General features: G+C 34.6%; 1 protein-coding gene across 2 annotated transcripts in view; it reads left to right on the top strand.

Annotated features, from left to right (window-relative positions):
- LOC123530532 (serine/threonine-protein phosphatase 2A 56 kDa regulatory subunit epsilon isoform-like) overlaps positions 1-14,708 on the top strand; it is a 65,032-nt gene extending 50,324 nt beyond the window's left edge. For both annotated transcript variants that reach the window (XM_045311315.2, XM_045311308.2), the window contains 4 exons: positions 4,607-4,657; positions 5,502-5,621; positions 6,810-7,039; positions 7,540-14,708. In XM_045311315.2, the coding sequence (XP_045167250.1) occupies positions 4,607-4,657; positions 5,502-5,621; positions 6,810-7,039; positions 7,540-7,645 (507 nt within the window). In that variant the 3' untranslated portion in view covers positions 7,646-14,708. The remainder of the gene's footprint in view (positions 1-4,606; positions 4,658-5,501; positions 5,622-6,809; positions 7,040-7,539) is intronic.

Raw genomic sequence — 14,708 nt, 5'->3', positions numbered from 1 at the left:
TAGAGGCTGTATTTTTAGCTCACCTGAGCAATGCTCAGGTGAGTTTTTCTGATCGCTCGATGTCCGGCGTCCGGCGTCTGTCGTCCGTCGTCTGTCAACATTTAGCTTGTGTATGCGATAGAGGCTGTATTTTTCAATTAATCTTCATGAATATTGGTCAGAATGATAACCTTGATGAAATCTAGGCCAAGTTTGAAAATGGGTCAACTGGGGTCAAAAACTAGGTCACTAGGTCAAATCAAAGAAAAACCTTGTGTATGCGATAGAGGCTGTATTTTTCATTTAATCTTCATGAATATTGGTCAGAATGATAACTTTGATGAAATCTAGGCCGAGTTCGAAAATGGGTCATCTCGGGTCAAAAACTAGGTCACTATGTCAAATCAAAAAAACCTTGTGTATGCGATAGAGGTGGTATTTTTCAATTAATCTTCATGAATATTGGTCAGAATGATAACCTTGATGAAATCTAAGCCGAGTTCGAAAATGGGTCATCTCGGGTCAAAAACTAGGTCACTAGGTCAAATCAAAGAAAAACCTTGTGTATGCGATAGAGGCTGTAGTTTTCAATTCTTCTTCATGAATATTGGTCAGAATGATAACCTTGATGAAATCTAGGCTGAGTTCGAAAATGAGTCATCTCGGGTCAAAAACTAGGTCACTAGGTCAAATCAAAGAAAAACCTTGTGTTTGCGATAGAGGCTGTATTTTTCAATTTATCTTTATGAATTTTGGTCAGAATGATTGCCTTGATGAAATCTAGGCCGAGTTCGAAAATGGGTCATCTCGGGTCAAAAACTAGGTCACTAGGTCAAATCAAAGAAAAACCTTGTGTATGCAATAGAGGCAGTATTTTTCAATTGATCTTCATGAATTTTGGTCAGAATGATTACCTTGATGAAATCTAGGCCGAGTTCGAAAATGGGTCATCTGGGGTCAAAAACTAGGTCACTAGGTCATATCGCGTAAAAACCTTGTGTATGCGATAGAGGCTGTATTTTTCAATTGATCTTCATGAATTTTGGTCAGAATGATTGCCTTGATGAAATTTAGACCAAGTTCGAAAATGGGTCATCTGGGGTCAAAAACTAGGTCACTAGGTCAAATCAAAGAAAAACCTTGTGTATGCAATAGAGGCTGTATTTTTCAACTGATCTTCATGAAATTTAGCCAGAATGATTACCTTGATAAAATCTAGGCTGATTTCGAAAATGGGTCATCTGGGGTCAAAAACAAGGTCACTAGGTCAAATCGAAGAAAAACATTGTGTATGCAATAGAGGCTGTATTTTTCAACTGATCTTCATGAAATTTAGCCAGAATGATTACCTTGATGAAAACTAGGTCAGTTTTGAATATGGGTTATCTGAGGTCAAAAACTAGGTCACTAGGTCAAATTAAAGAAAAATCTTGTGTATGCGATAGAGACTGTTTTTTTCAGTTGATATTTATGAAATTTGGTCAGGTTGATTGCCTTAATGAAATCTAGGTCGAATTTGAATATGGGTTATCTGAGGTCAAAAACTAGGTCACTTGGTCAAATCAAAGAAAAAACTTCTGTATGTGATAGAGGCTGTATTTTTCAGTTGATCTTCATGAATTTTGGTCAGAATGATTGCCTTGATAAAATCTAGGTCGAGTTTGAACATGGGTCATCTAGGGTCAAAAACTAGGTCATATCTAAGAAAATGCTTGTTTTATCGCAAGAGACCAATTTTTTGGTCCAATCTTAATGAAAATTGGTCAGAATATTTGTTTCCATGAAATCACTAGGTCAAACATGTTTTACACCGTTATGGAGTGTTTCTTAGGTGAGCGACCTAGGGCCATCTTGGCCCTCTTGTTCATTTTATCTTCATGAATATTGGTCAGAATGATTACCTTGATGAAATCTAGGCCAAGTTTGAAAGTGGGTTATCTGGGGTTAAAAAATAGGTCACTAGGTCAAATCAAAGAAAACCCTTGTGCTTGCGATAGAGGCTGTATTTTTCAACTGATCTTCATGAAATTTTGTCAGAATGATAGCCTTGATGAAATCTAGACCAGTTTTGAAAATGGATCATCTGGGGTCGAAAACTAGGTCAAATCAAAGAAAAACGTTTTGTATGCGATAGAGGCTGTATATTTTAATCGAGGTTGATGAAATTTAGTCAGAATGATTGCCTTGATCAAATCTAGGTCAAATTTGAATATAGGTCATCTTAGCTCAAAAACTAGGTCATTAGGTCAAATTGAAGAAAATGCTTGTTTACACTTAAGAGACCACATTTTTGATCCAATCTTAATGAAAATTGGTCAGAATATTTGTTTCCATGAAATCACTATGTCAAACATGTTAACACTGTTATGGTGTTTTTATCAGGTGAGCGGCCTAGGGCCATCTTGGCCCTCTTGTTATCATAATATGATAATTAGCCTGAAAATAAGGTGCCAGATTCTGAACTTTAAATTGCAGTAAACTGACTGTCATTTTAAGCTCACTGAGCACAAAGTGGTCGGGGTGATTTGTTGTGATCACTCATTGTACCTCCATCTGTCCACATTTTTCTTCAAATGACATTTCCCCTAAAACAGTTTGGTGAAAGTTGATGAAACTTGGCCTGGGTGTTCCTTTGATGGTCCTCTTCCAAAGCTGTTCAAAGAATTTTATTCTCTGCAGACCTCTGGTTGCCATGATAACAGAAAAAAGAAAATCCTAATTTTTCTTCAAAGAAAACACTTGCCGAATTTCAAAATGATTTGACAGAAAAGTTCATTAGGTGATCACCTACTCTGTTTAATTGAAAAAACATTGCCACTAGAGGGCTTGGTCACTTTTCCCTGTATGCATGTAGTGGAAACTTTGAAAATCTTCTAGGTAGGTATCTTAGGGCCAAAAACTAGGTAACTAGGTCAAATCATAGAAATACTTGTTATCACATAGGATGTCACATTTTCAGCTTCATTTTCATAAAAGTTTGTGAGATAGTTTGCTTTGTAAAGTATTAAGTCAAATTCGAAAATGGGTCACTGGTGGGCAGAAACTAGGTCACTAGGTCAAATCATATAAAAACCTTGTTAACATTTGGAGACCACATTTTCTGCTAGAGCTCCATAATTATTTGTTAGAATATTTGTTTCATTGAAATCTAGGAAAAGTTTGGAACTGAGGTCAAAAACTAGGTCAGTTAATTGAAAAACCTTGTGCATATGCTAGAGGCCACATTTTATTCTTTATGAAATTTTGTCAGTGTATCTGTTTTTATAAAATCTAAGTAAAGTACACATGTCTGGCAACAAGGTCAAATAGTTGAAAAATTGGTATATGTTCTACCTAATTTAAGTAAAGCGTGGTCAGACTGTTTGTTATAATGAAATGTACATCCAACTGGATACTAAGTTACCTGGGATAAGGTCTAGGTCAGGTAAATGATACAAGGCTGTGATAATACAGGGCCGTCATGGCCCGCTTGTTTTGTATATGATATGATTAAGGAATATTTACATCCCGGTGCAAAACTTCTTAGCTCATCTTTGCCCAAAACTTTACAGCTAAATAAATCTCTAGACCTTAAAAATGAGTAAGATTTGTACATTTCTTGCAAGTATTAATTACAACATATTTATTTCAAAAGGCAAATGTGCCCAAACACAAGTTAGAAACATTTAATGTTGCAGAAATAGTGAGTGAAATTTGCTTTAAATTATTAATAACAAGTTTGTAGTGAAATTATTTCTAAACATCACATTTATTGATACTTCAATGTATCTAAAAGTTGTTAAAATCAGATTGAATTCACGGAATCATTTGCAGTGATAATCTTTCACTCAGAGAGTAAAAAGATATAAAGGGCACTTCTTGCTGTGATATTTTGTGTCACTATAGTTCCATTTATCAGTAGGAGTGTATTTGAGCTGCGCCATGAGAAAACCAACATAATGCGTTGCAGCCAGCATGGATCCAGACCATCCTGCACATCTGCGCAGTCTGGTCAGGATCCATGCTGTTCGCTTTCAAAGCCTATTGCAATTAGAAAAACTGTTAGCGAACAGCATGAATCCTGACCAGACTGCGCGGATGCGCAGGCTGGTCTGGATCCATGCTGGTCGCAAATGCACTATGTTGGTTTTCTCATGGCACAACTCCTATTTCTTTTTTCAGTAGGAGTGATTTTAAGTAATTGTTTTGCCAGTAATAATTGTTACAGAAATGATTCTTTGTCTGTTAACTTAATTTGAATAAAAAAGAATGACCTGAAACAGGCTTTACTTTAGTCTTGCATCTGAAGGAGGACAAAGTGTGATGTAACATACACATATTCTATTGTGAAGATGTTCTAAAGGCATTTTTTGTTGGATTTTTTTAAAGAGAAAACTCTGTTTACACATTTCTAAAATCATTTTGAACAAGATTTGAGCTCATCTGAATACATAAATTACAAAAGTTATATCTTTCCATTGTCCATTTTTGCCTTATACATGGCAAGTGCTCAATGAAAATGAATAAAGTCTTTACAATTGCTTGGTGTGATTCAGATAGTTTGATTATGAAGATTTTATGGTAGATTATACATATTAGAAGGTTTTATGTTTCTATTGATGTTATTTCTGTTCTTCCTTCATTACAGGTTATAAAAGGTCTACTGAAATTCTGGCCGAAAACCTGTAGTCAGAAAGAGGTATGTTCTGTGGCATCATAATGTTCAAAATAATAACATTTTCTCATTAATTTGTGAGATCTTGTATGTTTATTTACATTTATTTAAAATTGCTCAGTGTAAATAGTTGTATAGTATCTGGAGATGAGCACAAGGGCTGTTAGGGATGGGCTGCATAGTTAAATAAGCCACACTGTGAGAAAACCAACATAGTGCATTTGTGACCAGCATGGATCCAGACTAGCCAGCGCATCCGTGCAGTCTGATCAGGATCCATGCTGTTCGCTTTCAAAGCCTATTGCAATTAGAGAAACCATCGGCGAACAGCATGGATCCTGACCAGACTGCACGGATTCACAGGCTGGTCTGGTCCTTGCAGGTCACAAATGCACTATGTTGGTTTTCTCATGGTGCAACTCAAATAGTAAATTTGCTGGTTTTTGACAGTACAAGAATGCATCTGGAATCTTTCCACTTCAGTGCTTTATATCAAGTTTCTTGTAGAATTTTGTTGGTTCTAGCCAGGTGTTCATCTGTGCATGAAATACTGTCTGCAAGGGAATGCAACTGAGTTGTAAGCTTTACTATGACACCTAAGCTGTTGACTGTACCGTAAAAAGCAGCCAGTTCAACTAAAAATTCTGGAATATTCTTAAAACATAGATGATACTTACCATGCTGGACATGATCGATTCTGCCTTTGCGACCAGTGTATATCATGGTCTGCACTGTTCGCCATTCAGTCATTATCTTTTTGGTTAGCACCCCTTTTAACAGTTAATGTACTGTCGAAATTGGAAGATGGACAAGTTCATTATAGAAATTTAGCAAGGTAAGGGTTAAATCTTTCTTTGTTGTTTTTAAGGTGATGTTTCTGGGAGAAATAGAAGAAATACTGGATGTTATAGAACCAGGACAGTTTCAGAAGATAATGGACCCATTATTTAGACAAATATCTCGCTGTGTGTCAAGTCCACATTTTCAGGTAACACAACAGTTATATTAAACCTTATGGATATAATATGCACTTTTCTAAATATTAAAAGTAATATTACACACATTTTAGCCATCCTGCTAAAAATGGGTGATCACTCAGTGTTGTCTGTTATAGTGTGTTGTTGAGTGTTGTTGACAGCTTCACTGTTACAGTCTTGTGGTCACTAGTTTTGCTCAGTTTTAATGGAACATGGTCAGAATGTTTCCCTAAGTTAAATCATCTAGGGTCAAAAACTAGGCAGCAAAGTCAAAACATAGGAATTTTTTTACACTTGAAGCAACATTTTCTTACTGATCCAAATGATAATTGCTCTTAATGAAATCTTTGCCAGATTCAAACTTGATCTTATTGAGTAAAATCTAGAACAGTTGGTCATGTCATAGAAAGACCTTGTAAACTGTCTCGAGATCAAATTTTCTTTCTGATCTACTGGTACATGAAACCTAGACTGTCTTCATGGTGTCTGTGTCAAGGTTGAAAGCAGGTCTTCTAGTTCATTGTGGAGAGCAATACAGGACCAGTTCTTGTTTTGGTTTAAGACTGAATGACATATTTTCACCTGCAGCTAGCGATTGGTGTGATTCCTAACCCATAGGTTTGAAAATTTTGAAAGAAGAGAAGTATTCTGATAGTTTTGGATCGGGTATAGCAGATACTGAAAACCCTCACTTAACATCGGATGTTTCATACAAATGGTGAACATAAGTTTAAAGCTTGTATATATTATACTGGATTTTTATAGCATACTTCTGTGGTAAACACATTTAGAGGTGGCTTATATACAAAAGAAGCTACTTTGGGTGCCAAATTATCCCCTGCCAGTACAGACACGAGAGTGATCTGACCAGTGTGACATAGCAAGAGAAAGCCCCCAGAACAGAGAGAGAACACTTAAATACAGGCTTCTGTGACTAACTTAGCCTAGCACTTTGTAAATAGATAGCTTTGTTCTTTAATGTTCTCAGTGTATAGCACCGATATGTGCGAAGTCCTTTCCTGGGAAGAAAACAGTACTGACCTCTTAAGTGAGATGACACTCAACATCTAAAAAATTAACAGCATCTCAGAAATTTTCAGTGCCTTGACTTGAAGATATTCCCTTCTATTGTTTCTCAGTTATACTAATTGATCATTGTGAATAAGATCATGCAATTTAGGTTTCCACTTGAATTTTAGGTGGCAGAGAGGGCACTTTATTACTGGAACAATGACTACATAATAAGCTTGATAGAGGAAAACTCTCGGGTGATTCTGCCAATTATGTTCCCAGCCCTGTACAAGATCTCCAAGGAGCACTGGAACCAGACGATCGTTGCCCTTGTCTATAACGTTCTTAAAACCTTTATGGAAATGAACAGTCAACTGTTTGATGATCTGACGGCAAACTACAAATCTGAGAGACAAAAGTAAGTCTATATAACTAGGAAGATGTGGGAGCTTGAGGACTCCAAGATCTATTTATGTTTTAAAACTGTCTTTCACTGCCAGATCATTTAGAACAGAGGAATATTGGAGATGCCAACTTCCCCTTTCAAACATCTCAGTAAGATAATAATTGACTATCCTGTTGAAGGTGAATTGTTAGTGAACAGATATCTGTCAGGTGCTCAATACAAGGCCAGAACAGAAAATTGTTGTTTGTAATTTGTTCTTTAGTTTCGTAGAGCTATGACATACTACAGTCCAGCCAGCGAAATTTGAAAATTGATATCGTTAAGAAAAACAACAATCCATATGCTTCAAAATCAGTCATTTTTTTGGCAGGGAAATAAAAGTGTACTTCTTTTTCAACAAAAAAAAGGCAACCATAATGGTTAATTACTTTTCATGAAAACTCGTTTAAAAGTAAGATGTGTTCTCAAGTTTGCTTCCAACAAACATTATATTTCAGTGTTTACTTTTACAGGGAGAAAAAGAAAGAAAAAGATCGTGAAGATTTATGGAAAAAATTAGAAGGTCTTGAAGTGAGGGGTGGTAACAGAAACAGACTGGTGAATAATGTATCATCATAATACAGCATGAGTGTGCCTGTTTGTCTGTCCGTTTTTGTGTGCTGCGGAGGACTGATGTGCAGTTTCATTGACAGAAAAGCTTCGTTATATAGAGTAACTATTGCTGGCTTGAGGAAAAATCTCGACTTACACAGAAATGATGTGTATATTACATATGTGTATATGTATCATGTATATGTGTACATATGTAAATATATTGAAAGAACCGACATATCTAGACTTACTGAAAAAGTAGGAGAATGTTAAGAACTTGTCAGAGGAGTCAATGAAAAAACAAGCTTTTGCACTGAAACATGATTATGTTTTTGATAGGACAATTTTATACAGGCGTATTATTGTTTAGTGACATATTGTTATATATAGACATCTATGTATAGAATTTCATCATACACAAAGCTGATAAAGGAATTAAGATAAAACTGGTGATATGTCATGTAGCTATGATATTCTGTGTTGAGTTTGATGTTTGAAAAAAGAAAAATATTGTGCTGAAGTTCTAATAACTTGTCTCATGATTCGTACTCGTACATGTATATAACATGAAGGTTGTGTGAATACACTACCCACCAAAAATATGTAAACTCATTCTTTAATGTAGGCAGCCCCTGTTGAATGTTTGAGTGGAAATCTTACTATTTCATACCATGTAAGAATTCCAGATAATACATTCTGTTGCGTCTAACCTAAACTTTCTGGTGGGTTGTGTACTGTTTATTTAAACGTAACTTTAGCACTGACTGAAAACAACACCTTTGATAATGCTAAATTGCATTCAAGTTTAAAACAATTCATAGGCATGCCCTGCATTATGCATGTATGTTTTAGTTATGTTTACACATATAAGTGCAAGTAAGGCAACCTGCTAAAAATCCACCAGATTCCATTGCAAGTTACGAATGAAAAATGTCCCATCATCCCTGTGGGCTCGGAGGAATAGACCTGCAGTCGGGGAGGTTGTGTGCCTACATTTTACAGTCTGATGATGTATGTGGAATTGTTAAGAATGGGTTACCTCTGGGCTAGTCCCAAGTACAGACTTTAAAGTAGAAAATATGGTAACATAGAGATTTCATTGAGATCAGATGATGGGATTTCAAGATTGGAATATATTTCAGTTGGCTCGGAAGATCAAGGGCTCGAGTTCTGTACATACAACCTCTAATGTTTCTACTTTTAACTAATATAAATACATGATGGAATTGTTTTAGTTGCTTTTGTTGTTTTTTTTTGTTGTTATTTTCAAAGAAATGTAAACAGTCTGTTGACAGTAACAGATTTTTATAAGCAAACTTGTAACTAGCTCATAAAATAGAGTGAAGTGTTTTTTTAATGTGCATGAGCGTTTGTATTACATGTGTAATGTGTTCAAGAAGGATTACTTAATAAGATTTTATATCTCCACTGATGGAATTCAAACCAAAGATAATTACATTTTTATTTCATGAAATTTAATAGGACATTTTGAATGAGCCAGACCTTGTTTCTCAGAGGTTTAAAAGCATGTGATCAATGAATTTAAAGGCAATAAGTTTTGCAACATATATTACCCTATTTATTTTTGTACAGTGTAATATTGATGGCATGTAGATAACAGTTAGTTACTCGGATATATATTCTCGTCAAATGTTAAGGCAGAAATTACTGTTGGTTTGGGGGAATAGCAAGCTTAGGTCTGATACAGGGTACCAAGTTATGCAATGAAATAATACATATATGAAACCTGGAAAAGTTATGCTTTTATAATACTGTTTACTGATTAAATTTTGTTCTCATTTTTTGGCAAAGGTTACTACAGAGCATTTTTTGTTTGCTTATAAAGAACACATACATGGATCATACTTTATCATAAGAGTTTCATATAATTTTCAACTTTTTATGTTTCATTTCCTTGAACAGGGTGGTTCTAAATGTAATATATTGTTTCTTTGTCATTTCCTCAAGAAGTACGTAAAGCTGTTAGTGTTGTTGTGTTTTCCGTCCAAGTTGAGCTGTATCATAAGATATTTCCTGGTAATATAGTAAACTTGGACTGTACAGACATCATCACTTGGTTGTAGCAAGCCTGTAACTGGGGTGTAAATGTTTATTTGTCAAGTTAAAAGGAACCATCTTGCATATTGGCTTAGTTGTTGTCGAGCCTGCTTGCGGTGAGCTCAATATAGTCGTCACTTTTGGCGGGTCGGTGTATGTGCATGCGTCCGTCCAATTTTGTCCGGACCATAACTTTGACATTCATGGACCAATCTTGTTTATATTTGGCATGAATGTTGATCTCAATGAGAAGGAATGTCATGCACAAGCTCCATGTTCCTATCTCAAAGGTCAAGGTCACAGTGGGAGGTCAAAGGTCAAATTGAAGTTTATCTGGAGCATTTCATCTTCAGGCTTGGTGGGATTTTGATGTAACTTACCGTGAATGTTCAACATTATGAGACAGTGTCATGTGCAAGAACTAGGTCTAAGGTCAAGGTCACACTTAGAGGTCAAAGGTCAAATTGAAGTTTGTCCAGAGCATTTTCTTCATGCATGGTGGGATTTTGATGTAACTTGGTGTGAATGTTCACCATTATGAGACAGAGTGTCATGCGCAAGAACCAGTTCCCTAGGTGTAAGGTCAGGGTCACACATAGAGGTCAAAGGTGCTGGCGGGCTCGACATTCCACCCGTGGGTAGGGCATGCAGAATGTATTTCTAGTTTTTTTAAAAATGGCATAAAAATTTTTTTAAATAGTTATATTTTCATTTGTTGATTTGTCCTTCAGTTACGCTTAAGATAAATCCAAATGGCGAATTATAATGTTGTACAGTTTCAGATTTGAAAAAATAGGAAGAAAAGAAGAATGTATTGTGATGCTTCTTTATAATTTAACAAAAAGTTATAGATATATGAGCCGTGCCATGAGAAAACCAACATAGTGGCTTTGCGATCAGCATGGATCCAGACTAGCCTGTGCATCCGCGCAGTCTGGTCAGGATCCATGCTGTTCGCTAACAGTTTCTCTTATTGCAATAGACTTTAAAAGCGTGGATCCTGACCAGACTGTGCGGATTATGTTGGTTTTCTCATGGCGTGGCTCAATTATTTCATTCAGTTATTGGCAGGTTACTCTAAGCTTGATGATGTTTTTCTGTAGATTTTCACTTACCATATATTACAGCTTTACCATTGGAGTCATTCAGAGCAGGAATTGTTAGACTTTGTTAAGGTAGTTCTGCACGTTTGGATCAAAATTATTTCTACAATGTAGAATTTGATTAAACACTGATTTTTCAAAACTTTAGAATATACCTAGAAAATTAAGCAAATAAAAAAGATAGGGTCGTGTGCTTGATTTTTTGCTAGACTGATTTGTAAAATAGGGACCTCACGCAATATTTCATAATGAGAGTCTATGGGAAAATCATAACTTTCTTAACATTTTCGCGAATAGAAATTTTTCTACAATGTAGATTTTGATGAAACTTCTCACAGTTGTAAATAAAGACATGGCCTATATTTTGATGAAATAAAATATACAGGTCCGTGTGCTTATTTTTGAGATATTTGACCATGATTAAAGTAAACCGGACATTTCACGCTAATTTTAGGATGTTATTTTGAATTATTTAACATGTGATATGTTTTAATATCATATTTTGACTTTACAATATAGCAACAGTACCATTGTAATAAATTTACTCACAGGTTGCAATTAATTCATAAAATGATTTTCTGTTCCGTACGCCGAATCCAGTCTTTATTCTACGTTTTCCGGAAAAATGGCGTCACGCCATCACTTCCGGTTTATCAAATGGCAGAACTACCTTAAAGAAACATAGATGTCCTTGAGTAGTGTAAAGAATGTGTTCAAGAAAAAATGGATTTCTTGGTCTGTGTTTTATCTATTAAAGAAATGTTGTACATTTCAGAAACTTTTCTGGGTTCATTTCATTAGTGTTTATTACAGTTGTAATAAATGTAAACCTCATTTTAGAATCTGTAGAATAAATAGGTGGTCAAGCAATGGCTTTTAGAAAGGTTGTGTAAACTACATTTAGGCCATAACAGTACAGTTATTGTATGGAGAAATAGATGGAATATTTTGGGTGAGAAAAAAATAAGCCCTTTATGCAAGTATGCACTACTGTAAAGTTGGATATTTTTGCAAGGCTAAAACTTTGCCATATTTTTAATTAGATATGGTTTGTGAGGTGAAATATTCATGATGTATTGACTTTTTGAGAGGCTCGTAGGGCTCTTTACGACAATAATAATGTTTAAGCTTACTTTCCTAGTAAAAAGGAGAGTATACAGTGAAAATAAATCACTTGCAAAAATTTCTCATTTTACAGTATGGAGTAAGAAACATCTCAAGGTCAAAAACATTGATTATTGGAAATTTGAACAAACTCTATTAGGAACATATGTATCTATCATTTCACACTGTATTTTGTAGATTTATTTAATGCAACACAAAACTATTTTGTGTGGCCAGTCATTTTCACTTTGTATACTAACTGTGGATATTTGTTTTTAATATGATCCTTCATTTTCAGTGTATTATAGGCACATAAACATAGGTTCTTTAAGTGTTGTAAAAACTTTCAGATAAGGTTTTGTTAAGGTATAATTGGACAGTATTAATGGTGATTACAATTTTAGATTTACCTGTGCTGAATGAAACTTCACTTAGAAAAATCATGTGTTAAGAGATGGTCAAAGGAAACCAATTTTTCTTAAGGAAAAATGAGTATAGTATTTTAACAATGCATTGCTCTCAGTTTTATGTATATTTTGCAGCCTGGGAAATGGCTATACTGAATGAACTATCCTTAAATATGTTTTTCACAAGTTTGATTCCTGGTTACGAAAAAGACATGTATCTCTCTTCTGTAAGATTATGTTAGTATATTAACTTAGAATTGAAACTTGTTATTTATGTATGAATGTTTTCTTATTGAATGAAGATTGTTACACGGAAAATGTGATAGAATCATTTTTGCATAGTTCAGTCATACTGGTATCTATAGAAACACGGAAATGCTCATGCAGGAGACATATATTACACTGGTTGACAAAAGAGGGGTTGTCTTCCCCTTTTGAAGAGATCGTTTAAGACTGTTATATACCTTGTGCTAATTATCCCTCCCCTCTCCCCATGATGAGAGTGAACTATTGATGTGTAATATTGATGTATCCCATATTGAAGTAGCATATCACAATGGTTACATGTTTTAATGAAACTACTGTTTCATGGAGATTTTGTAAATTCATATAATTGAGTTGCCATGCAACTAGTATAGAATACTACTTCAGTCTAGCATTTTTATTGTAGAGCGTTTGTATAAAATAAAAAATCTGTAAAATCTTCAGTGACCTATAGTCTTACTTTTAGCTATCTTATGGTTTAAAGCCTTACCTTTAACCAGTTATTATGAATTTAAAGTGTTGTGTAACACTGCTCTACACTTTGCAGAGAATAATGACAGAAAACAACGCTGCACAAAGTACAGTCTCTCTCTCGAAGTTTCTCACCATGAAAAACTGTTCAGTCTCTGTTACAGTTCCTCGATCGGAGAAAACACTACCTGAAAAATTGTTTAGGCTCTCTCAGAGTTTCTTGGGCTGTCATTATTCTCAGCAGGGTTCAGATTTCTATAATAAATTTAAAACTTTCTGTAATAGATGTTATTTTGAAGCTTTACAAATGATATTGTTTGAATCAGTTCTGTATCTTTGAGATACCAGAAACAGTTACAACACTAAATTATGGTGTCATTATTTACATGTAAAAGTATGGTGGAATTTTGTCACTGAGACATCATCAATTTGTAACTGATCCAACTGGTTCCTATGTTTTATTTAATGGATGCTAAATTATATTTGCAGTGTGAGGCTTTAGGCTGCATGTTACTGTATAATTGCCTATTATATATAGATTCCTGTGTTTAGATTTAATATTAATCCAAGCAATAGTTTTCCCAGTGAACCTGTTGGATCAGCTACAAAGCAGAAAACTAGTGTTTGTTAAAGTACTTTGGGCATTTTCTAAAGGGTTAAACATTCATTCAGTTTTACATATTCAGATCACCCTGATAATATAGACTAGGCTTTTTTTCACAGCATTTTCATGTTGCGTAAAAACAATAGAATTTTTTTTCAAAATGAAGGCTGAACAATTTCCCAAAACATAACAGTTAAGTGTACTGAGCTAACGTCTGGTTACTGGATAGTTTTGTCATGAATTATTTGACATTATATAACAGTGCTATACATAGAGAGTGGCAGTTAATGTGCAATTGTAGAACAGTGAAACTGGAGTAGAACATATTCTGTATAGCAGTTATATGAACATGTTACAGTATAATCTGGATATCCTGATTTTATGTCAGCTTGATTATGCTACAGTGTGTAGAAAATACCTTTGATGGCTCCTTATCATATAGAAGATCGACAACAGGAAAATTGCCAACCATTAAAACATTTGAGTCTTTACTGGTGCAGTGGTGCAATTTTAAAATTTTTACAAGAAAGTGTTTTCCTAATTTTGAGATTAAACATCAATAATAAAGTGAGACAAAATTGCTTCTTTTTTCAAGTATTTCATATTTAACATGTTAACAAATTTTTTAAGTAATGGCTAAATGCAAATTACATTTACAGAAGAAATAACATCTTTATTTAATTCAAACCTTTGACAGAGTATATAATTAATTGATGGAAAAAAAGAAGAGTCTATTTACAGCAAAATGCAGCAAAACATTGGTCAGGCTTTTAATCACGCATAGGAGCTAATCAGCACCCAACCTTCACCACAGAAACAATAAATTAAATATTTCATAATGTACAGAATACATAACCACAGAAGCTACAAAGAAGTGTTTCAATGGTTTGGCTATGCTGTCAGTCTGACTTCTGTTTTTAAGATTCACTGCTTTTACTGTTCATATAAGTTTTTTGTGTTTGAAAGGAAGCTGGTTGCATAAATTCACACTACATGTAGTTATTTGCTGTAAAGTTACATTCATAATCTTAGTGAAGGAATGACATAATTTAAATACAAAATAAAATCATTTTATCCAT

This window comes from Mercenaria mercenaria, chromosome 1, assembly GCF_021730395.1.
Source record: "Mercenaria mercenaria strain notata chromosome 1, MADL_Memer_1, whole genome shotgun sequence".
NCBI lineage: Eukaryota > Metazoa > Mollusca > Bivalvia > Venerida > Veneridae > Mercenaria > Mercenaria mercenaria.
This window is presented reverse-complemented; position numbering and strand designations above follow the sequence as displayed.